Source organism: Trachemys scripta, chromosome 1, assembly GCF_013100865.1.
Source record: "Trachemys scripta elegans isolate TJP31775 chromosome 1, CAS_Tse_1.0, whole genome shotgun sequence".
NCBI classification, from domain to species: domain Eukaryota; kingdom Metazoa; phylum Chordata; order Testudines; family Emydidae; genus Trachemys; species Trachemys scripta.
In genome coordinates, this window is record NC_048298.1 from 208,331,353 (window position 1) to 208,354,549 (window position 23,197).

Below are 23,197 nucleotides of genomic sequence, written 5' to 3' on the forward strand. Positions count from 1 at the left end.
TCTAGGGGGGGGGGGGGGGGGGGGTCTCAGGAGTGGGCAGTTAGGGACAAGGAGAAGGGAGGCTTAGATAGGGGGTGGAATCCTGGGGGGCAGTTGAGGCAGGGGTCCCGGGAGGGGGTGGTCAGGGGATAGGGAATGGGTTGGGGTTTCTGTGGGGGGCAGTCGGAGGGAGTGGATGGTGGGCGGGTGGGGCTACCCTCCCTCCCCATGAAGTGTCCTATTTTTTGAAAGTTAAAATATGGTATCCCTACCCTTCCCAGTGCAGCTCTCCATTCACAGCAGGCTGCAGCATGGGGTCTCAGCTTCCTCACTCCCTCCCCCTCTTTCCTGTTGGTAGTGGCCAAGGGAATGCTGGGAAATGTAGTTCTTTCCCTGCTCCAGGGCTGGCTCTATAGGCAGGGAGCTAACCAAGGAACTACAGCTCCCAGGGCCCCCTGTTGGTTCTTAGCTCTCATGCTGGATCCCTGCTGCCCCTGCAAATGGGCTGCCCCAAGCACCTGCTTGCTTTGCTGGTGCCTAGAGACGCCCCTGGCTGGCACATGATGGCATATATCACATTGGTAGATGTGCAGGTGAATGAGCCCTTGATGGTGTGGCTGATGTGATTAGGTCCTATGATGGTATCCCTTGAATAGATATGTGGACAGAGTTGGCAACAGGGTTTGTTGCAGGGGTTGGTTCCTGGGTTAGTGTTTCTGTTGTGTGGTGTGTAGTTGCTGGTGAGTATTTGCTTCAGGTTGGGGGGCTGTCTGTAAGCGAGAACTGGCCTGTCTCCCAAGGTCTGTGAGAGTGAGGGATTGTCCTTCAGGATAGGTTGTAGATCCTTGATGATGCTCTGGAGAGGTTTAGCTGGGGGCTGTAGGTGATGGCTAGTGATGTTCTGTTACTTTTTTTGTTGGGCTTGTCCTATAATAGGTGAATTCTGGGTACCCTTCTGGCTCTGGCAATCTGTTTCTTCACTTCCAAACTAACACAGCTACCCCTCTGAAACCTCTTTCTCCTGGAGCTATATTTGATCAATCAATGACTAGAAATAATACTATGACTTACAGAACCAATCACAACCAACCAGTTTTGAATTTTGAATATCAAGAGCAAGGTCAATCCACAGAGAGAAAATCTCACTGAACAAACAAACAAAAAAGAATGTCAACTAAATACACCTAATACATTAATTTAATGAAATCATGATCCCCTACTGGATATTCCTTGACTAAAAAAGGAGAGGATAAATTAATCAAGCTATTTGCTGCAAAACTATTCATTCAGCTCCAACCACTACTGATTGATATTGTAATCATATAGAACAGTGTGTCTCAAACTTGACCCAAAAGGGGGTCAACAAGCCTATTGCAGGAGGGTCACGGTATTGTCACCCTTACTTCTGTGCTGCCTTCAGAGCTGGGCAACCAGAGAGGGCGGCTGTTAACCAGGCACCCAGTTCTGAAGACAGTGCAGCTGCCAGCAGCAGTGCAGAAGTAAGTGGCAATACCATATCATGCCACCCTTACTTCTGTGCTGCTGCTGGTGGCAGCGCTGCCTTCAGAGCTGGGTGTCCAGGTCTGAAAGCCGTGCCGCTGCCAGCAGCAGCACAGAAGTAATAGTGGTATGGTATAGGAGGGTGTGGTTACTTTTGTGGGGGGAGGGGATCACAAGAGCCTGAAATATTTTCAAAGGGGGTTCCAGCAAAACAAGTTTGAGAAATCGTGATCTAGAACCTAGGCTGGAAAAATCTTAACCTCCTTGCTGGAAAACTACCTTCCCACGCATCAGCTCAATGGAGATGAGATGTCCCGGTTGTAGACTGTAGGCACTGCCACAGTATAAATGTTCAATTACTACTATTAATAATAATAATAATAAATGGTCCTTTCCAGTCTTAATGTCAAGGAAACAGTAGAAATTAGGGATGGGGGGGATGAGAGGGGAAGAATTAGGCTGTCTTCAGTAACAGCATTGCACAGATGGCACCTGGCTTGACATCTCCTTCTCACAGAGAGAAGCTGTCACCAGCTGTCTTGTACTTGTATTAAGACTAGCTTGACTGAAACCTAAATCCAAGAAAGACAGGATGATGTAATTGGGCAGAATGAAAGATTCTGAAGACTTGGCCAAAACCATGACTTCACCATCTTTTGAGGGCATTTACCCACCAATTGATACAACAAGGTAATACACAGTTCTGGGCTTGTTCTGAATGTTTCACTACTTCTGGACATCTGAATTATAGTTGGGTGAAAAACAGGTTTTTTTGTTCGTTGGCAATTTAGAAAAGAAAAAAATGGGTTTGGATCAAACAAAGCATTTCATTTAAAAAAAATGAAATTTTTCCTTGTGATTTTGAGCATTTTTAAATAACTTTGAATTTTTAAAAATAAAATTAAAGGAAATTTTGAAAGGAAAAGTTGTTTCAGACTGAAATATCAAAACATTTCATTTAGAAAATTTCAAAACTGACTGTTTTGATTTTTTCTGAACTTTTAATTTTTTTTTTCAAAATGGAAAATCCAGCAAAATCAACATGTACTCAAGAAGGTATTTGGTATCACCGAATGTGCACTTTTTGCTGAAAAAAAAAGTTGTATGTAGAAAAATTCACCCAGCACTACTCCACATAGTGTTAGAAGCCAGAAATGCATCCCTTCCAGTCATAGCTGGACCAGCCACATTGATTTATCACCTCCAGCTTCAGTCATGGCATTGTACGACAAATAAGGGTTGTCAATGGAAGACCATGAAGAAGCTGCTGATAATACAGCATGTGGTAGGCCTTCTTATAACTAACACAGATGACAAGAACATACCCCATCCTCACCCCCAGTGTTCCAACACACTACATTAGCTCCCTGTTTGATTCCAGACTCCGATCTTGGTCTTAATTTTAAAGATTCCCCACGAGGCTGTGTCGCAAATATCTCAAAATCCATCTCTTCCACAGGGCCTGATCCAAAGCTCACTGAAGTCAATGGAAAAACTCCCACTGACTTTAATAGGCTTTGGATCAGGCCCTTAGTGCCCATGAGCTACCATCACAGCTCTGCTCTTCAGAGACTCGGGAGTTGCCGAGGGTTAAAAATCACAAGTGCAGAATATTAGTTTTCTCAGTAGCTAGAGCTCATGGCTATTTAACTCTACAAGATATTAGGTGATTAAAATGGACATTTACTTTTCTTCCTTTTGGCTGCCTATGGCACTCCACCAGATTCACTTCCCATTATTCCTTTAACATAGTAAATTGCTACTCACATGTACAGAGATGTAAATCCTTGTGCATTCAGTACACTTCAATAACATTTTTTTCAAAACACATGTAGGCATCTCAAGGCATCTACTAATCAAGTTAATTCCCTCTTACAGCTGTCCAGTTTCCATTGTGATTACATTTAGCATCAAAAAAACCTTTTCACATTTCCCAATTAACTGACCTCTGTTTATGCTCAAGAGATTTGTACGGTTATCGTAAGGTGACTATTTTCCCTTTGCACAGAGCATTCCTGCTTCTACAGAGGAGGAGAAGGAGAAGAAGCAGCTCCCAGGAGCCAAGAAACTTCCAGGCCCTGCTGTCAACTTATCAGAGATCCAGAATATAAAGAGTGAGCTGAAATTTGTCCCCAGAGCTGACCAGTAGTAGAAAAGAACAGGTGAGTAAAAGAGATCTTCCTTTGCTGTGGCTTTAGGAATAGGGTGACCAGATGTCCCGATTTTACAGGGACAGTCCCGATTTTTGGGTCTTTTTCTTATATTGGCTCCTATTACCTCCCACCCCCTGTCCTGATTTTTCACACTTGCTGTCTGGTCACCCTATTTAGGAATGACAGGCAGATCCAAAGACCATTTATGTCAATGGGAGTGTTTCCATTGACTTAGTAGACTGTGGAACAGGCCCTAAATTTGAAAGAGAGAGTCTGCTTCATGAATAGACGTTCATGGTCCCTGGAATTCTACAGCATTTAAAACACAAATCTTGTAGCAGAGCACCTGAGAGTTTGCATCTGATCATTTTTGGCATGTACCAGCCTCACTAACAAAAAAATACTCTGCTATTATGAATATTACAGTCAGCTTAATAATGCCAAGTTCTTGTCTCACAATCATGCACACCCCTGTTTGTGCAGAACAAGTGGCAGAATATAGAACTTATTTTTATGTACATAAACTATAAAGAAGTTAATTGTGATGCATAACAACTAGGTCAGGAAGTACTACCTCCTTTAGGTAAACATTTATACTTATTTTATTTTTGTAGTTCCAAGAGATATATGTACACACATGTGTGCAAACACATACACACACACTCTCTCACAATTAGGAGTTTGTCTATGATCAGTAGCAAAGCTTTTAAAAAGAAAAATTCATCAACATAGCAAAAACATTGATTTTAAAATTATTTTCACCTGATTTTGAACAAGTCTTGTAAATCTTTCTAAATCTCGGCCTCTGTTGTCTTACGTTCTGGCTATTTTTAGACTTGAGTCCTAAAGCAAGGAACCTTCATCTCTATTAAAAACAGCATTGGCTGACTTCCTTCAAAAGCCTGAATCTGTAAAGGTGCATCAGGCAGTAACGATGAGGGTTCAGTTCTACAGGGAGGGGGGCAACTGAACCTGGCTAAAAATAGCAAAAGTGATTTGGGTCACATAGTATCTAACAGAACAGTACATTTGCCAATTACTTCTATTGAAACAAGTCCTTTGTGTCCTGGAGAAAGGGCAGAGAAGCTGTAAGTGAAATAAAAGAGTGGCATCTGGAATCTTCTGCCTACTCACATAAAAGAAGAACAAAGCAATATAAAACGTAATGCAGGAGGATTCTGTAACTGCAGAACTGAAGAGTATCCGGGGCCTGGAAGGATATGATGTGCAATCACAGTGATTTGGCCCAAAACACATTGTAACATTTATTTGTTTTTGTGTACAACATAAATGTGTCAATTTACAAAAAAACCCCAAACAAACAAAAAACCCCTTTAATAGTTTATTGTGTTTCGCCTGCTGTGGCAAAATGTTCCTGTGATTTTCAAGTAACAACAACAGAGGCTTTCTCCTTAGGAAACCTGGGAAAAGGGAAATTAACCTTTTTGTAAAATGTAATATTGTAGTCATCATGTTAAAGCAGTGCCCAGAGAAATATGAATTTTTAATGCGGAGCTTTAAAGTTTCCTCCCTCTATGAGAGATATTCAGACCTAAATTTAACCCCAGATTTAGTTTCAGATGACTGTTATTCTTAGTGTTTGAAAATTGTTGTCTTATAATTAGTCTACTGGGGATCTGGCAATGATGTTTATCACATGCCCTGAAGTGCAATATAAGAAAAATACATTACTACATGGATGGATACCCAACTAAATTAAATCTTTAAAGCTGTTAGATCATCATACAGCAAAATAACTTGCCATTGCAATTGTATTCCCTTCTTCCCCGACCCGTCTTCTCATGTTTTTATTGCTTCTCAGGTTCGGAGAGTGACAAGAATGGGGGTGCTGCTGAGTCAGGTAGCTCCAAGAAAGTGAAGGGATTAAGAAATGCCTTATAAAAGGATGAAGGGGAACTTTTGGCTCTGTAGGAGCTTTTATATCCCAGCCCAGGGAGCTTCCATTAGGAGGCGAGGATGCTATATGGTGCTGTATCACCAGCTGGGAGCAGCAAGGGATAGGGCAGTAGGCCCAGTTCCTTCCCATTGGAGCCTACACTTTGGGTTGGCAGTGACTGGAGGAGCAGCTCCAGCGGTGGCAGCAACATTGGTAGTCTCGTTGCAGGTGTGGGTAGAAGCAAAAGAGGAAACCACATGGTGCAGTAACTCCTTGTCGGGGCCATGGGGTGGCAGGCCCAGCCCCTTCTTCTGGCCATGTTTATAAATGCACTCACTTGGGTACCAGTCATGCTTTTGGCTAGAATTTGGCCTAAGGAGAATGTTCGGCCATATGACTTGCCTATCAATGAAGTGTTGTTTGGCTCACTAATAGGCTAACTTACCAGACCCTTGCACCCTTAGGTTGTTTGGCCATCATGTGTCAATATTGTTATTTTCCAGCCTTTGGTGTGGCCCTGCTCCCCAGCCTTCCTCTCTATATCGTCACCCATATGCACAAACCATCTTGTTCATCTTCCTGTGAAGACAAAGTTCAGATTCCTTTGAGAACTGCAGCAAATAACTTTTCTCAGATATAACAGTCAAAACCCAAATCAGTTTACATTAAACAATACAACTCTTAGGAAACAAGGAAAGGCCACACTGGATCAGATCTGAGGTCCACCTGCTCGGGTATCCTGTTGCTGACAATGTCCAGTGCTTCAGAGGAAGGTGTAAGAACTCCACCGTAGGGAGACAGGGGATAATCTGTCCCCACATTAGGTCTCATTCTGATCTCTAATAGCTAGAGATTGTCTTAAACCCTGACGTTTGGGACTGAGTCTACTTTTAATTTACAGAAATGAGTTAGGGTACATCTATACTGCAAAAAAGCCCCATGGCAGCAGGTCTTGGAGCCAGGGTCAAATGACTCAGGCTTGCACTACATGGCTAAAAGTAGCAGTGTAAATGTTCCCGCTCGGGCTGGAGTCTGCGATGCAGGCAGGGCCCTCTGCAGCCAAGGGTGAGGGAGAAGGATTGTCTCTTCAGAGGATAGTGAATATGCTACCACATCCTGTGTATACCCCCCTTACGCAGGGTCGAGGTGGTAGTGTCACAAGGAGCACAGTAGGGGAGAAAGAGTTAGTTTCTAGGCAAATATGAAAAATAAATTGCACTGTATAAGATTTTCTTAGAAAGATTTATATTTTTACTTTTTTTGAGCTTTAAATAAAATAACATAGCAATATGTTTTATGACAAGGAGCAACTCAAGCTTACATATATAAGGATCCACTATCACATATGTCTTAATAGCCTGTCTCCTTACATAATGTAGAAAAAACTCCCAGGATATTTCCTTAGCACTTATAGGATTATCCTGTGGTGCTTTGATGGGAGAAAGAACAGGAGTACTTGTGGCACCTTAGAGACTAACAAATTTATTAGACCATAAGCTTTCGTGGGCTACAGCCCACTTCATTGGATGCATACTCCTTAGGACTATGGCAAAGTCCTGAATACCATAATGGAAGCCTTCTCTCTGCCCCACACCTCCAAAGAGAGGTCCTCAACCTGGCTAAAGATGGAAGAGCACATTCATAGCCTAAGTCTTGCCAATAATTTAATATCCTCAGCCTCTCAGTTTCCGTTGACCTGGGCAAGACTATAAAATATGTATATAACTAAAGGCAGATCAAAGGATACATGTGTCAGATCTCACCCACTCTCTGAGCCGCTTGTAACAGTTTGGTGTAATGACTAACAGATCTAAAGGAAATCAAGATAATGCAGCTGTGCTCCTGTTTAAGAACTTTAAGTAGGAGGCAGATAGCACAGTCCAGAGTGATACTGGAAAAGAATGGGCTAGATGAGTTTCTGGCAGTCAATTTAACATGATCGCCCACTAGGGTGACCAGACGTCCCGATATTAGAGGCTTTGTCTTATACAGGCAACTATGCCCCTTTGCCTTTTTTTTTTTTTTTTTTTAAAAAGGTGTCCCAATTTTTCACACTTGCTATCTGGTCACTCTGCCTCTCACCCACTCATTCACTGTTTAGCCCAGTGTTTGTCTGAGGTAGTTTTTGCATTCTTTACCTCTAGTTTCTCTTTTGTTAACTTCAGAGAGGCTCAATCCCTGTTCCTCTGCTAAAGGGGCTATTTACAGTATGGTCAACCCCAAGTGTTCAACAAGCATATCAGACCTCCCAAAATTATGACATTGGCTTTAAAATTAATAAATAATTTAATACATAATCAAAAATAAAAAATAAAATAATAATTAATAGCAAATTATTTTGGGTCTTTTTGTTTGCCTTCTGATTTTTGAGCCTTTGGAGTATTGTCAGGTCATGTTTTCAGGCTTCTCTCTGCAACCACGAGGGCTAGAAAAGTTTCTTTTAAAAATGAAAACGGAGATTCCCATGTAATCACTTGTCTCCAGACATTGAGACGTTAGGAAGAACACCAAATAGCATGAGATTCACAATAAAATCATCAGTCGGCGACACAGTCAATCTCATTCCCAGCTGCTCCAGTTGTAAGTCAATTATTCCCCCCCATCTTTTTCTTTTAGAGACCAATTTCTTCATATGTTATTTCTCTTGACCAGACGGCAGTGAGCTCCTGGAAGCTGAGTAAATGGCAAGACTGGTGCCGCTGAAGCAGATTGTGACTGTTACCAGGAGCCATTGCTGAGAACCTCCATTCCCTCTCCTCCACTACCCATCAAAAGTTACTGAGAGCAGCTACCATTAACTTCTGCCCCTTTGCAAATCAAGGAGAGTTTTCCTACAGCGCCAATGACATCCGATGGCTTGATGTGGGGCATGGAGGGAGAGAATAGAGTGAGGAGACTTTGGCTCTTTATATACCTCAGCACAGGTGAAGGACCCTAGGAAATTTTATGAGAGTTACACAGGATAGAGTGAGGGACAGAACACACTCCTTCCTACTGATGGGCAGGAGCACCTATATGAGCCAATCAAACAGGCAATAATTGAGTGTTGCCATTTTGGACATGAAAACTAACTGCACTGACACCTTCAAAGTAAACATTCAAAGATTACAGAGCATTTTGCTCAACACTGGAAAAGAGTTGCATTAGTTTTTCCTTTAATAGAAATGTGCAAAACAATTCTTTACATTCACCAACAGTGTCTTTATTTTAAACAAATAATTTTTATAATTGGATGAGACATCCACAAATGAATAATTCAAAGAACTGTCATATTTTATAGAAAATGTGACAAGAAGCATGTACTGGTAGTTAAAATTTAAAGAAATTATATCCCATTATAGCACCTCTTATGTTCAGGAGCTACTTTCCAGAAAGTTTGAAGTTGTGAACATATGTGCATGCACCTCTCCCCAGTCCGAATAAAGTAACTCCATTACAGGCTCTTATGTTTACCCCACTCAGAAGTTCTAATACACTCTAAGCAACAAAAAGTTTTTCACAAGTGCTGTGGGGTCAGCAAATAGACCTTTTCATTTCAGTCTACAATGAGACAGAATTTTTCAGAACAACAGGGAGAAGGTTCCAGCTAATTGGTTCAGAAGCAGATAATGCCCTACTTCCATATCATTTTGTGTGTGTGAATGAGAGCTATTAAATAATTGGTTTCCTTCGATCATGGTGTACTACATAATACTGTGCCCTGAGCCTTTGTTGTGAGACATATGTATACACTGAAAACTAAGTTTCCAACAGTGCTGTTCTTGCATAACTTTCTAAGGATTAGTTTGCTGTTTAATCACTGCTGAGTTGGAAGCAGTGCAAAGTTGTATCCTACAAATAAGTCCAGAAACATAGGCTGCCTCTGGAAGCTACCAGGGGTGCAGGTCTCCCTTTTGGTGGAACAGCTTACTTCCCTGAGATGCTGGCCAGTTGTGCTGGATAGAGTATGTGGGAAGATGAAGCACAGCATTGCTCTGCCTCTTGCCTACCTCTCTACATACGCAATATGAATTATATCAGTTAAAAAAAAACAGTTGGAATGCAGTCTCCATAGAACTTTCTGAACATGTGATCATCTATCCCTAAAATCTAAGGCTCCATCTCTACAATATGATCTGCGTAGACAGACCCTGATTCCCACAGAAAGTCTCACTGACATAAATGGAGCTTTGCATGGGCTTAAAGGCCCCTTCATGTGGATCCAGTTACCTTTGGTCATTAGAAATTTTATGGTCTGCAGGAGAAAAATACATAATATATGATTTTTCTTGAGAGCATCAAACAGAACATAGTTACAGAGCTATGAATGAGATTATATGGTGGTTTTACCTCCCTATACAGGGGAATTATATCATCAGCTTAAGCCAGGTGCAGTACACCCATACATTATGGTGACGAGCCTGTAATAAATAATACAAAGTTCAAAATGTCTTCAGCACCATAGATTGTAAGTACCTTAATCAGAGTAAAGGGCTAAGTGCTCTCAAACACACAACATGCAACTCAATCCGTTATTAATGGCACAACTCATTTTTATCAAATTTACATAAATTGTAGTCAATTAAACTGACAGAGTGATTCGAAATATCATTGGTTGGACATGGCAATCAAGCTAATTTATTTCTCATAGACTTAGTCCCCTCATCATTTCATTTAATAATTTTTTCCTCCTATCATTTGATAGGAGACGACCTAATTACGTTTTCACAGCCCTCCACTCAGAAATCATCTAAATTACTTTTTAAATGTACTTTGGATTTTTTGTCATCTAATTTGAAACTTTGTACTGATGTTATATAGGCTACTTATAAGGAATGTTTTCTATTGCCTTTAAATAGGACAGTTTTAAATATATGGAGCCAAATCTAGAGATCCTTGCTCCTTTCTCCCTCAGTCTGTAGTTAGGCAAACTCCCATTGGGTTCAGTGACAGTTTGCCAGTCTTGAGGCCTTATCTGTATTTGGAATTAGTCCTGAGTCAGCCATTGATGGCCAACAACTGGTGCAGCTGCATGATCTCACCTGTACTTCATTTTGATGGATGTCACTCATTTTAGTGCCAAGGTTACCTCTGTGCCACACAAATTGGATGTCCTGTCACTTTTCTTGTTGAAAATTATTAACATGGTAAATAAAGAATCATGAAATTGAGGCTGAAGTCCAAATTGATTACATTAAGTGAATGAATCCCACAACATTTTAAAGTTTCCTACTTGAATAATGTTTTGGTCTCTCTCATTCTGAGCCTGTGTCACGTTATATTCCACATTTGGGCATTGACATGTTGTAGCTGCTCTGGGGAAAACCTCAAGTGTAGATAACAAAAGCCAGTTAAGCAAACCTCTGCTTGAAATCAGTACAAACAAACCAGTACGAACAATGGCTTTCCTTTCTACATTTAGGGATTGCATTGGTGCAACTACATCTGTAATTGACCACCAATGCAATAAATCCCAATCACCGACAAGGACAGAGTAAAAGCCTCAGCATTGAGGCCCGTAGTCAGAAGTTCCTCTCCCCTTTGGTAACATTTACTTTGATTTGATAACACTGTTATTAATCCTTCCGCTTTTAAGTCTCTTGGGTCTTTGTTCATGTTTGTTGCCTTGGAGCAAACCTTGTTCTAAATTGCTACTATGCCCAGCACAACCATACAGAGCCACTCATGATGCACAAAGGCACTCCTGGAGCAAACAACAGCAATCAAAAAAGAGTGCAATCTGCACTCTTCCTGTTCCAAACAAACTCACAAACAAGCAAGCAAACAAGGGGCAGACAAAGAATATAAGAGCTTTTACTGAAGAAACATGAAAGAACCAAAAAAGCATTCTCATAGCAAGACTGCTCCAACTCAGGGGAGGGGAACCCATGTCAGTAAATAGATGGTATTATTTTAAACCTTTGGGGATGCAGCCCTTATACTGAAAACTAAACAACCACAAATGTTTATAGAAATGGAATAAAATGTAAATATACAAAGCCTTAAAAATGTATGTTCAGGCTTAAATAGGCAGAAGCCAGGGAAGCAGACTTACCACTGTCACTGCTCTGTTGTTCCCGGGCCCTGTGTCAGTCCCAGAGTTTTCCAGTAACAGACTCTATACCCTCCATTGGATAGGCAGAGATGAATTAAGGGCACATTGTCCTTTAGATATCAATTTCTGAATTCCCTTGCTTTTGTGAGTTGGTCTGTAGCCTAGTCAATTGATCAACATATATATGGGTTTGAGTGCTTTTTTGTATGGGGGAGGGAACAGGGAAGGACTATCAGAAGGAAGGTACAATTAAATGTTTAAGAGCAGAAATGTTCTCTCAGGAAAGAGAGGAGACATTTTTCAAGCTGTCAGGACTGGGATATTCCTTCATCTAAGGCTTCCTCAAAGAAGTGTCTCACATGTCAGGACAGTTCAGAGGGTCATACGCTCGGAGTACTTTACATATGTCCCTTTTTAAACCCTTTATACAAAGAAAAACACCAAATTTACCAGCTGTGTGAAGGTGCTCTCCTTTGCCCTTTCCATGTATAATGCCTGTTGGCCAAGGAGGGCTAGGGAGTAGTCCAGAGCAGTAGTCAAGTGTATGCAGATGGTTGGGTAGCCAGAAGGTCAATTGTATCAGAGCAGTCCAGGGCAGTGATCAGAATTCTCACTTGGGTCAGTAGTCAGAAGATCAAATCCATGGCGCTGGTCAGTGGGTTAGGAAGGTGAGGTTGGGTGAGGTGATGAGGCAAGGTTGGGAAAGGCAACAACCAATAGGCAATGGTCTATTGCTCAGACAGCTCCCTCCTCCTATTGGGGTCTTTGTATAGTCCAGGTAACCAGTGAGAATGCTGCCTGTCCATCCAATCAGGGGCTTGGAGCCTGATTGCTGCGGGTCTGTAGCATTTATTACTAAGATTGTTGGTCAGTGGCAGCAGTTCAGTGCACCGGCATGGTACAGTAGGTAAGGATGGCACCTAGGGAGCCGGTAGACTTCATTCAATATTGGGGTCATAAGAATGGTGATACTGGGTCAGATTAAAGGTCCATCCAGCCCAGTATCCTGTCTGCCGACAGTGGCCAATGCCAGGTGCCCCAGAGGGAGTGAACGTAACAGGTAATGATCAAGTGATCTCTCTCCTGCCATCCATCTCCACCCTCTGACAAACAGAGGCTAGGGACACCATTCCTTACTCATCCTGGATAATAGCCATTAATGGACTAAACCTCCATGAATTTATCTAGTTCTCTTTTAAACCCTGTTATAGTCCTGTGGGGAACGGGAACTGGGGGGGCCTTCTTTTTAAGAACCAGAGTGACTCTAAAGGCCTAGATTCAGACCCCTTAACAGAGGACTGTTAATGCTGACGGCCTGTATAAAAGCAGTACAGGCCAAGGCCTGAACAAGACTGAACTGCATGGTTCTCTGCCAAACTCGATGAAGGGTAATGGCCAGAGGAGGGGGGAGGAAAAACAAAGAACAATGCTAAAGGCTACGACAGAAACTGCTTTAGCAATATAATAACCGCAAGTTTATGAAATATAATAATAACCACTTGTTTATGAAAACAGAATATCCACTTACATTAAGAAATTGCTTTTGCAACGAGCTGATCACTCTTGCAGTTGCAGCTATCTGCAAAACTAGCCAATCACAGATCTTCTTTAGGCGTCCCATGGTAACCCCCTTAACCCTTAACCGTAAAACCCCGGAAAATAACATGTACCTTGCCAAGAAATTTACCCAAACTGGTGCCAAGTTCCACCCCTGGGGGAAAACCACCAAGGGCCCCTGTACCCAAATAAAACACCCAATTCTCGGAAAATAATAAGGAAGGTGCCAGGAAGGGGGGACTGACCCCAACCCCAATTTCTTAACTCATGACGTATTGTTTGTACTTTGCTTGCGGTTTAATGAAATAAAAGCCGCCTGCGAGCGGTCCTAGTGTGTCAGTCATTGGACTGCACCCCAGTGCACTGGTATGTATGTCAATAAACTGGCCTCAGGCTGGAGTCTGTAAACTAAAATCAATGCGTGGGTGTCTTTGACCATGACAGTCCTAAGCCTTCACAACCTCCTCAGGCAAGGAGTACCACAGGTTGACTATGTGCTGTGTAAAGAAGAACTTCCTTTCATTTGTTTTAAACCTGCTGCCCATTAATTTCATTTGGTGGCCCCTAGTTCTGATATTATGGGAACAAGTAAATAACTTTTCTTTATTCACCTTCTCCACACCACTCATGATATGATATGCCTCTATCATATCCCCCCTTAGTCTCCTCTTTTCCAAGCTGAGTTAATAGTAGTTAATAGTTCCACAATTTCACATTTGAGTTCTTTCAGAACTCATGGGGGAATGCCATCTGGTCCCGGTGACTTGTTATTGTTCAGTTTATCAATTAATTCCAAAACCTCCTCTAATGACATTTCAATCTGTGACAATTCCTCAGATTTGTCACCTACAAAGGACGGCTCAGGTTTGGGAATCTCCCTAACATCCTCAGCCGTGAAGACTGAAGCAAAGAATTCATTTAGTTTCTCCCAATGACTTTATCATAAGTGCTCCTTTTTTATCTCGATCATACAGGGGGCCCACTGGTTGTTTAGCAGGCTTCCTGCTTCTGATGTACTTACAAACATTTTTTTATTACCGTTTGAGTTTTTGGCTAGCTGTTCTTCAAACTCCTTTTTTGCTTTTCTTATTACATTTTTACACTTAATTTGGCAGTGTTTATGCTCCTTTCTATTTACCTCACTAGGATTTGACATCACTGCTCCATTGGGGAGACTGAGGACCAGGTTTGTCTGGATGGGTTCTATGGAAGGCTCTTGTGTATAATGATGTGGTTCATAGGACCACTCTTCTGGCCTGTTCTCTTCCCAGTCAATGAGTTACCATATCTTCCCTCTTTGTATCTGGGAGTCTAGGATCTTGTGGACAAGGTATTGGCCTGGTGGAAGGAGAGGTTGTTTTTGTTTGGGAAAGGAATTGTCAGAGAAGGGTTTAGGAGGGAGACACAGAATACAGGGTGCACCTTAAGATAGCAGGGAAGTTGAGTTCAAAGGTTACAGGATTGATTTGCCTACAGATCTGGTAGAGTCCTAGGTACTGGTGGTCCAAGTTTACATAAGGGTCTGCCTGTCTTCACGTCTTTGGTGGGTAGCCATACCTTTTGTTCTACTGCAGATGTAGGGCCCTTCTGCTGGTGATGATCAGCCTGATGTTTGTATGTAGTGTTGGCTACATCTAGGTTTTATTTCAACTCTTCCTGTGTTTGATGGATTTGAAGAACCAGGAAATGTGGGTACTGTGAGCAGTGCATGCTGAAAACAGGAGTGGCAACCATAATTTGCAAAAAAAAAAAAAAACAACAACAACAACAACAAAAAAAACAGGCTCAGTTTGGTTGAGGCATGGTCTTCATTGTTGTATGTGAATTCCATGTATGGAATCAGTGAAGCCCAGTCATTTTGGTGTTGGCTTTTGAAGCATCACAGGTATTGTTCCAACACTTGATTCGCTCTTTCTGATTGGCCATTAGTTTGTGGGTGGTAGGCAGTTGATGCCCGGAGACAACACCTCTAAGAAGAAAAACACCTCCGGTCAAAACTGAGAAATAAACTGGGAACCCCAGTTTGAGGTAATATGGTCCAGGAGGTGGTGAAGGCAGAACACACATGTGATGAGGAGATGAGCAGTAACGTTGGTGGTGGGAAGATGTGCACAGAGAATGAAGTGTGCCATCTTTGTCAGTTGATGCACTACTATCAGTATGGTATGGTATCCCTCAGATTCTGTTAGTTCAATAATGAAGTCCATTGTAATTTAGCCCAAGGCCTCAAGGGGGTCTCAGTGGGTATTCAAATCTCAAAGGTTTTTGTTTGGGGAACTTCGGTGTGACCACAGGTGTTGCAAGATCTGACATAGGCCTGAAAGCCAGACCACAGTTTTGGCCACCAGAATGACGAGTGTGTCATGGGAGTGGTCTTTGCCTTGCCCGGTACAGAGGATGTCATGGCAAATGCATAGAGCCTCCAAACAGGGGTGTCCCTGAGGGATTTAGATGTGCCCATGAATGAGCAGGAGTCCATCCTTTTGTGTGAGCTTACCCTGGGGTTCAGTGTTGGAAGTTTGGAGTGTCTGGATGAAGGGGTCACTTGGTAGGGCAGAATGTATGGTCATGAACAAATCAGATAGTGATGATCCTCCGAGGAAATGATGTGGTTTCAGGATGCAGGAGGCTCTTCTTCAGATCCCTTAGGATCATCGGCATACTCCCCTTTGTGGGACACAGCATCCAGCTTACTGTTGCAGGAGCCAGGGTGATAGGCGATTGTAAAATCAAACCTAGAAGAAAAAAAAAAGAGCTCTGCATAGCTGTTGTTGGGTTAGGACTTTAGCAGAATGCAGGTGTTCTAGATTTTTGTGATCAGTGAACACCTGAACTGGGTGTCTGGCTCCTTCTAGATCATGCCTCCAGTTCTCAAAAACCACTTTGATGGCAATCAGCTCCTTCCCCGAAATTTCACAATTATGCTTGCAGGAGTGAACTGCAAGAATAGTATGCACCAGGATGAACTTCTGGGTCAAGGCCCTGTTTCTGGGACAGCACCACCCCAATGGTGACATTGGAAGCTTTGGTTTCCAGGATGAACCGCTGACTTAGGTCAGGATGTATGAGGATGGGTGCAGAGATGAATGCTACCTTTGGATGATCAGAGACTTCTCGGGCTTCTGGCATCCAAGAAAACTTGGTGGGTTTTTGCATCAGAGAGGTCATAGGGGCCAGGATTCAGGAGTGGTTCCATATAAAGTAGTTCCATAGAAATTCACAAGCCCAATAAAGTGCTGAATTTCTTCAATGCTTCACTGGGTTGCCCAGTCATGAACCACTTCCACCTTCCAGGGATCCTTGCAGACTTCCTTGGCGGACAGAATGTAGCCTAAGAATTCCATGGTGGGTTGACCGAAGATGCATTTCTGCAGCTTAGCATAGAGTCCCTATTGATGGCATCTTTATAGGACTTTGCACACATGCTGGGTGTGCATAACTTGGTCTTCAGAGTAAATTAGAATGTCACATAAATAGCTGACCACATACTGGTCCAGCATATCTCGTAAAACATCATTAATTAGATGCTGAAAGGTAGAAGGTGCATTAATAGGTCCAAAAGCATTACCAGATTTTTGAATTGGCCATACAAAGTGTGAAAAGTGGTTTTCCATTAATCCCTGACCGGACTCTGACTAGGATGTATACCCCGCTAAGGTCTAACTTGGTGAATACTCAGGCTGTTCTTACCCAATCCAGAGCTCTGGGATCAGGGGTAGCAGGTATCAATTCCACACTGTGATTTTATTTAGGCACAGTAGTCAACCCAGAGTCTAAGGAAGCTGTTTTTCTTTTTCACAAAGAGGACAGGGGCCCCTGTCAGGGACGTGGAAGTCTGGATTAAGCCTTTCTTCAGATTCTTGTGGATGCAGTGCTTAAGGGTGGCTAAATCAGGTTCTGAGATGGAATGTATTTAGCTAAACAGAATCTTGGCTCCAGGCTGTAAATTGATCAGGCTCTCATATTCCCAGTGAGGGGGTAGTATGTCTGCATTTGTTTTTTGGATACATCTTAAAACTCTTGGTATTTTGCAGGAACTGTGACAGCTGACCCTAGTAGCATGGAAGCCTTCCCTGTTGCCCAAGCATCTCTCCCTGTTTCTGAAGCCTGGACAAAGCATCTGACCTGAGGTTCTTGAGAGTTGAGCTTGGAAGACAGGAGGCAGTTGTCCTGGCAAAATTCAGAATTAAATGTCATGGTGTTCTGATGCCAGGAGATATGCGGATCATATTTCACCAACCAGGGGATTCTGAGTAACAAAGGGAGGTGCAGGGATTGGAGAAGGCTGAATCAGAGAAACTTATGGTGCTCCCCAACCTTCACCTCCAAAATTGTAGTTTTCTGACTAACAGCCGCAGAGGAAGCGATCCATCGATTGTCTCAATTAAATCGGTGGCAGAGTTCCACTGTACGGGTAAGCCAAGTACTGGAGCCAGGGTAGTCTTTGGGGAGTGGGGGGAAGGATGGGGAGAGAAGTACCTGTCCAGAATCCCAGAGCCGGAGTTGTAACTGGAGTTGTAGTTGTGAGGACATTTTCAATGTATCAGGCCAGGTGCCCAGAATAGGTTGCTAGAGGGGGGTTGGTGGAGTTTTCCCAATGTTGCTGAAACTCAGCCCCCTTACTGAGGCTGGGTATGGTTGTTTCCCATAACCCCGGGGTTCAAGGACATAGGAGGACCAGACATACAGCATGTGGCTAGTGCCACCACAGTGGAAACACAAAGTTCTCTCGCCATCAGTGTTCCCATTCAGAAGGGTCCAGTTAGGTCTCTGTTATGTCCACTTGCATGGGCTTGGGTGAGGAGGTCTTTGCAGGGGTTGTGACAGTGCCTGAACATGAGGTGGAATCTCTTACCTGATGGTTCCTAACATTCTGTTTGCTTTTCTGACCGCCACTGCATATTGAGTAGATATTTTCAGAGAACTAGCCACAAGGACTCAAAAAATCTCTTTGTTGAGTGGTAACAGCTAATTTAGACTCCATCTGTCATGGGGTTGATACACCCCGCCATGGGGAGTCAGGCTGAGAAAGATGAAAAACAGGGGTTATGGCTCAAGTGGCAAGAGTTCCCTGGACTGTCTCTTGCCCCTAGGGCAAGACAACTGCCAGTGTGGAAGTGTGGCCCAGTGGCTAGAGTCTATACAGCTGCTCTTGTGTTCAAGGCAGCATGGCCCAGTGTCCAGGGTCTAGGCATTCAAGGCATGCTCCTCGGGGTGGTGACCACACCCAATGTGGATATGGTGTGGGGTAGGGAGACCCAGGCACACCCTACTTCACTGGGTCTTGACCCAGGGCCCTGAGGAATTGATTCTGCTGCGTTCAGGCTCGGTCGCTCCCTGCCACAATTCTATTCCTTATGTTGTTTCCTACCCTCACTTCCAGCATCGGTAGTTTCCCGATGCGAACAAATTCTTCTCTGTCATCCATGGCGGTCGATAGAGTTTCTGCAGGGACCTCAGCGTGGTTGGCCTCTGTAGGCTGGAGCTCTTGCAGCTTCCTGGCAGGAACCTGCAACACATGTCCACTCTCCTCCTCAGTCAGACCAGATTGCACTGAGCTGCTCCTTTTTATAACTTGTCTACAGTCTGAGCATGCCTAGGAAGGGTGAGGGGGTTTGGCCTCTTCAATCCACAGAGTGTGGTTAACCCTAACTTGGCCAGCGTGAGGTTGATACACCACGTCACACCATCATTTTGTATATCTGGTTGTGATTATGTTTTCCAATGTGCATTACTTTGCACATATCACCACTGATTTTCATTTGCCATTATCTTTCACCCATTTTTGTAAGAGCCCTTTGTAACTCTTCACAGTCAGATTTGGACTTAACTATTTTGAGTAGTTTTAACAGCCTGCAAACTTCACCACCTTGCTGTTTACCCCTCCTTCCAGATCATTTAGGAATATGTGAAACACCATAGGTCCCAGAACAGATTTTTGGGGACCCAGCTATTTACCTTTCTCCACTGTGAAGACTGAGCATTTATGCCTACCCTTTGTTTCCTATCTTTTAACCAGTTACTGATCAATGAGAGAACCTTCCCTCTTATCCCATGACTGCCTACTTTGCTTAAAAGCCTTTTGGAGAGGGATCTTGTCAAAGGTTTTATGAAAATCCAAGAATACTGTATCCCCTGGATCACCTTTGTCCAAATATTTGTTGACCCCCCTCAAAGAATTCAAATAGATTGGTGAGGGATGATTTCCCTTTACAAAAGCTGTATTGACTCTTCCCCAACTTATCGTATTCATCTATGTGCCTGATAATTCTGTACTTTATCTAGTTTCAATCAATTTGCCTGGTACTGAAATTAGGATTACTGGCCCGTAATTGCCAGGACCTTCTGTGGTGCCTTTTTTAAAATAAATCTGCATTACAGTTATTTACATTTAGGATTTTCAGATATTTGATTTTTTGACAAAGATTGTAATATTCTATGGAAAGCAGACACTTTTCAAAAAAATTTATTGAGTCAAAATCCCAATTTTACATCAAAAATCAATTATGATAAAAAAATTTCAACTAGTCCTCCAATGCCTGCCTGTTCTTAATGCTATTCTGACCCTTCCTCTGTGCTTCTGTTCTAAATGCTCACTGATCTTAGGCTGTGAACTCCCATTAAAAACAAGAAGAATGTATGAACAAATAAAATATACTGTATACCAAGAACATTTTAAGGTATTTTAAATAACAACCTTGTATTTCCATCCCAGAGGCGACTCATGGTGGGGACGGGCATGCAGAGTTAAGTGCGTCCCTAGATTTCTGCCAGATTTTATATTTTTATTTCTTTTTTTCTCAGGGAGTGGGTTCAGAATTATGCCCGTCACCCACTATCAACAGTTACTTGTTGCCTCTGTTCTCTCCCTCCTGGCCTTCTCCCTCACACCTGCTGTAACACACAAGCAGCTCTTAGGAAAGGCTCATTGTGGGCTAGAGGCTGCACAGTTTAAATATTTAACTGAACAATAAGCTCTCAAAAGTGACGATAATTAACATAGTACTTGTAATAGTTTCAAAGAAACAAAGATAATGAAGGAAATTAAGCCCAGCCTATATGGACTAGATGGCTCTACCATGGACAGTTCAGTGTCCGTTCAAGCTAGCAGCATGAGGGTGATGCCTTGCTTGGTTGCTTATCCAGCTCTGAGACAATGTTATCCATTACGCACAGGCTGGTTCTCCAGGTTCCTGAGCCTATAAAGACTTCTCTCTCTTGTACAGGCATGAGGCAGAGAGGATGGTGTGAAGTCCAAGGCAAGAGTGTTAAACTTTCAAAAGAGGATGCAGGACGTGTGGATCTGACAGATTTTGACAGCTCGTACTCGCCCTCTTTCCACATGCACCTTCCTCCTTCCCTTCTATTGCTTGGTACATTCATCTTGCTTCAAGTTAGATCATAAACTCTTCAGGGCAGAGACTTGGTCACTTTCTAAGGGTATGTCTACACTACGGGATTAATCCGAATGTACAGAATTCGAATTTTGGAAACAGATTGTATAAAGTCAAATGTATGCGGCCACACTAAGCACATTAATTTGGCGGTGTGCGTCTATGTACTGGGGCTAGCGTCGATTTCCGGAGCGTTGCACTGTGGGTAGTTATCCCATAGCTATCCCATAGTTCCCGCAGTCTCCCCCGCCCATTGGAATTCTGGGTTGAGATCCCAGTGCCTGAAGGGGCAAAAAACATTGTCACAGGTTGTTCTGGGTACAGCCTCACCCCTCCCTCCATGAAAGCAACGGCAGACAACCATTTCATGCCTTTTTTCCTGGGTGAACACAGCAGACGCCATACCACAGCAAGCATGGAGCCCGCTCGGCTCAAGACAGCAGTCATGAACATTGTAAACACCTCGCGCATTATTGTGCAGTTTATGCTGAACCAGGACCAAAAAATGAGGCAAGGAGGAGGCGGCGACAGCTGCGCAGTGATGAGAGTGATGAGGACATGGACATGGACAAAGACTTCTCTCAAACCGCGGGTCCCGGCACTTTGGAGATCATGTTGTTGATGGGGCAGGTTCTATCCGTGGAACGCCAATTCTGGGCCCAGGAAACAAGCACAGACAGGTGGGACCGCATAGTGTTGCAGGTGTGGGACGATTCCCAGTGGCTGCAAAACTTTCACATACGTAAGGGCACTTTCATGGAACTTTGTGACTTGCTTTCCCCTGCCCTGAAGCGCCAGAATACCAGGATGAGGGTAGCCCTCACAGTTGAGAAGCGCATGGCGATAGCCCTGTGGAAGCTTGCAATGCCAGACAGCTACCGGTCAGTCGGGAATCAATTTCCAGTGGGCAAATCTACTGTGGGGGCTGCTGTCATGCAAGTAGCCAAAGCAATCATTGAGCTGCTGCTACTAAAGGTAGTGACTCTGGGAAATGGGCAGGCCATAGTGGATGGCTTTGCTGCAATGGGATTCCCTAACTGTGGTGGGGCGATAGATGGAACCCATATCCCTATCTTGGCACCGGAGCACCAGGGTACCCAGTACATAAACCGCAAGGGGTACTTTTCAATGGTGCTGCAAGCACTGGTGGATCACAGGGGACAGTTCACCAACATCAACGTGGGCTGGCCAGGAAGGGTTCATGACGCTCGCGTCTTCAGGAACACTACTCTGTTTAAATGGCTGCAGCAAGGGACTTACTTCCCAGACCAGAAAATAACCGTTGGGGATGTTGAAATGCCTATAGTTATCCTTGGGGACCCAGCCTACCCTTTAATGCCATGGCTCATGAAGCCATACACAGGCAGCCTGGACAGGAGTCAGGAGCTGTTCAACTACAGGCTGAGCAAGTGCAGAATGGTGGTGGAATGTGCATTTGGCCATTTAAAAGGTCGCTGGTGCACTTTACTGACTTGCTCAGACCTCAGCCAAACCAATATTCCCATTGTTATTGCTGCTTGCTGTGTGCTCCACAATCTCTGTGAGAGTAAGGGGGAAACCTTTATGGCGGGGTGGGAGGCTGAGGCAAATCGCCTGGCTGCTGATTATAAAAAGAGGGAGAGAACTGACAAGGTAGCCCGGGTGGGGTTTGGGAGGAGGATCAGAGGGAAGGAAAAGGCCACTAAAAAAAGGTTAAAATAATGACAGCCTTTTGCTTGGGCTGTCCACTGGGGTGGAATGAGAGGGTGCACGGAGCCTCCTCCCCCTGCGTTCTTACATGTCTGGGTGAGGAGGCTATGGAACATGGTGAGGGGGGAGGGTGGTTATACAGGGGCTGCAGCGGCAGTCTGTGATCCTGCTGCTGTTCCTGAAGCTCCACCAGACACTGGAGCATGTCTGTTTGCTCACGCAGCAGCTCCAGCATTGCATCCTGCCTCCTCTGATCTTCCTGCCGCCACCTCTCATCTTGAGCGTCTCTCCTCTCCTCACGTTGGTCCCTTCTGTCCTCATGTTGGTCCCTCATGTCCTCACGTTGGTCCCTCCTGTCCTCACGTTCACTGGCATCTTTCCTATACTTTGAAACTGTGTCCTTCCACTCATTCAGATGAGCTCTTTCATTGCAGGTGGATTCTATGATTTCCGCCAACATCTCGTCTCGCGTCCTCTTTTTCCGACGCCTTATCTGAGATAGCCTTTGGGACGGAGGAGGGAGGCTTGAAAAATTTGCAGCTGCTGGAGGGAGGGAAAAAAGGAGAGAATTTGTTAAAAAGATACATTTTACAGAACAATGCTTATACTCTTTCACGGTGAACAACACTATTCACATTACATAGCACATGTGCTTTCTGTGCAAGGTCGCATTTTGCCTCTTAATATTGAGTGCCTGTGGCTTTGCTGCTAGAGATCACAGGCGCAGGTCCGGGCAACAGAATTCGGCTTGCATGCAGCCATCGTAAGCCATTGTCTTTCGGCTTCTGCGCCCTCCTTTCCCACATACCAAGCAAAGCTCGTTGAGTGCTGCGGTTTTTCTGTTAACCTTCAGCAGCAGAAAACAAACTAATCCCCCCCCCCAATTCTCTGGGATGATCGCTTTATCCCTCCCCGCACCGCGTAGCTGGTATCAGGGAAGATCCCTCCGCGTGGCTGGTATCAGGGAAGATCCCTGCTAGCCATACGAGAAAAG

General features: G+C 43.8%; 1 protein-coding gene across 11 annotated transcripts in view; it reads left to right on the top strand.

Moving 5' to 3' along the window:
• The window catches only part of SMPX (small muscle protein X-linked), a 62,678-nt gene that overhangs the window by 13,345 nt on the left and 26,136 nt on the right, over positions 1-23,197 (top strand). For 5 of the 11 annotated variants that reach the window (XM_034755383.1, XM_034755373.1, XM_034755363.1 and 2 more), the window contains exon 4: positions 3,488-3,641. In XM_034755383.1, the coding sequence (XP_034611274.1) occupies positions 3,488-3,628 (141 nt within the window). In that variant the 3' untranslated portion in view covers positions 3,629-3,641. Of the gene's footprint in view, positions 1-3,487; positions 3,642-4,704; positions 4,871-8,145; positions 10,680-19,924; positions 20,596-23,197 lie in introns of those variants that run through there. The other 6 variants (XM_034755434.1, XM_034755425.1, XM_034755348.1 and 3 more) reach the window with 5 other exon arrangements.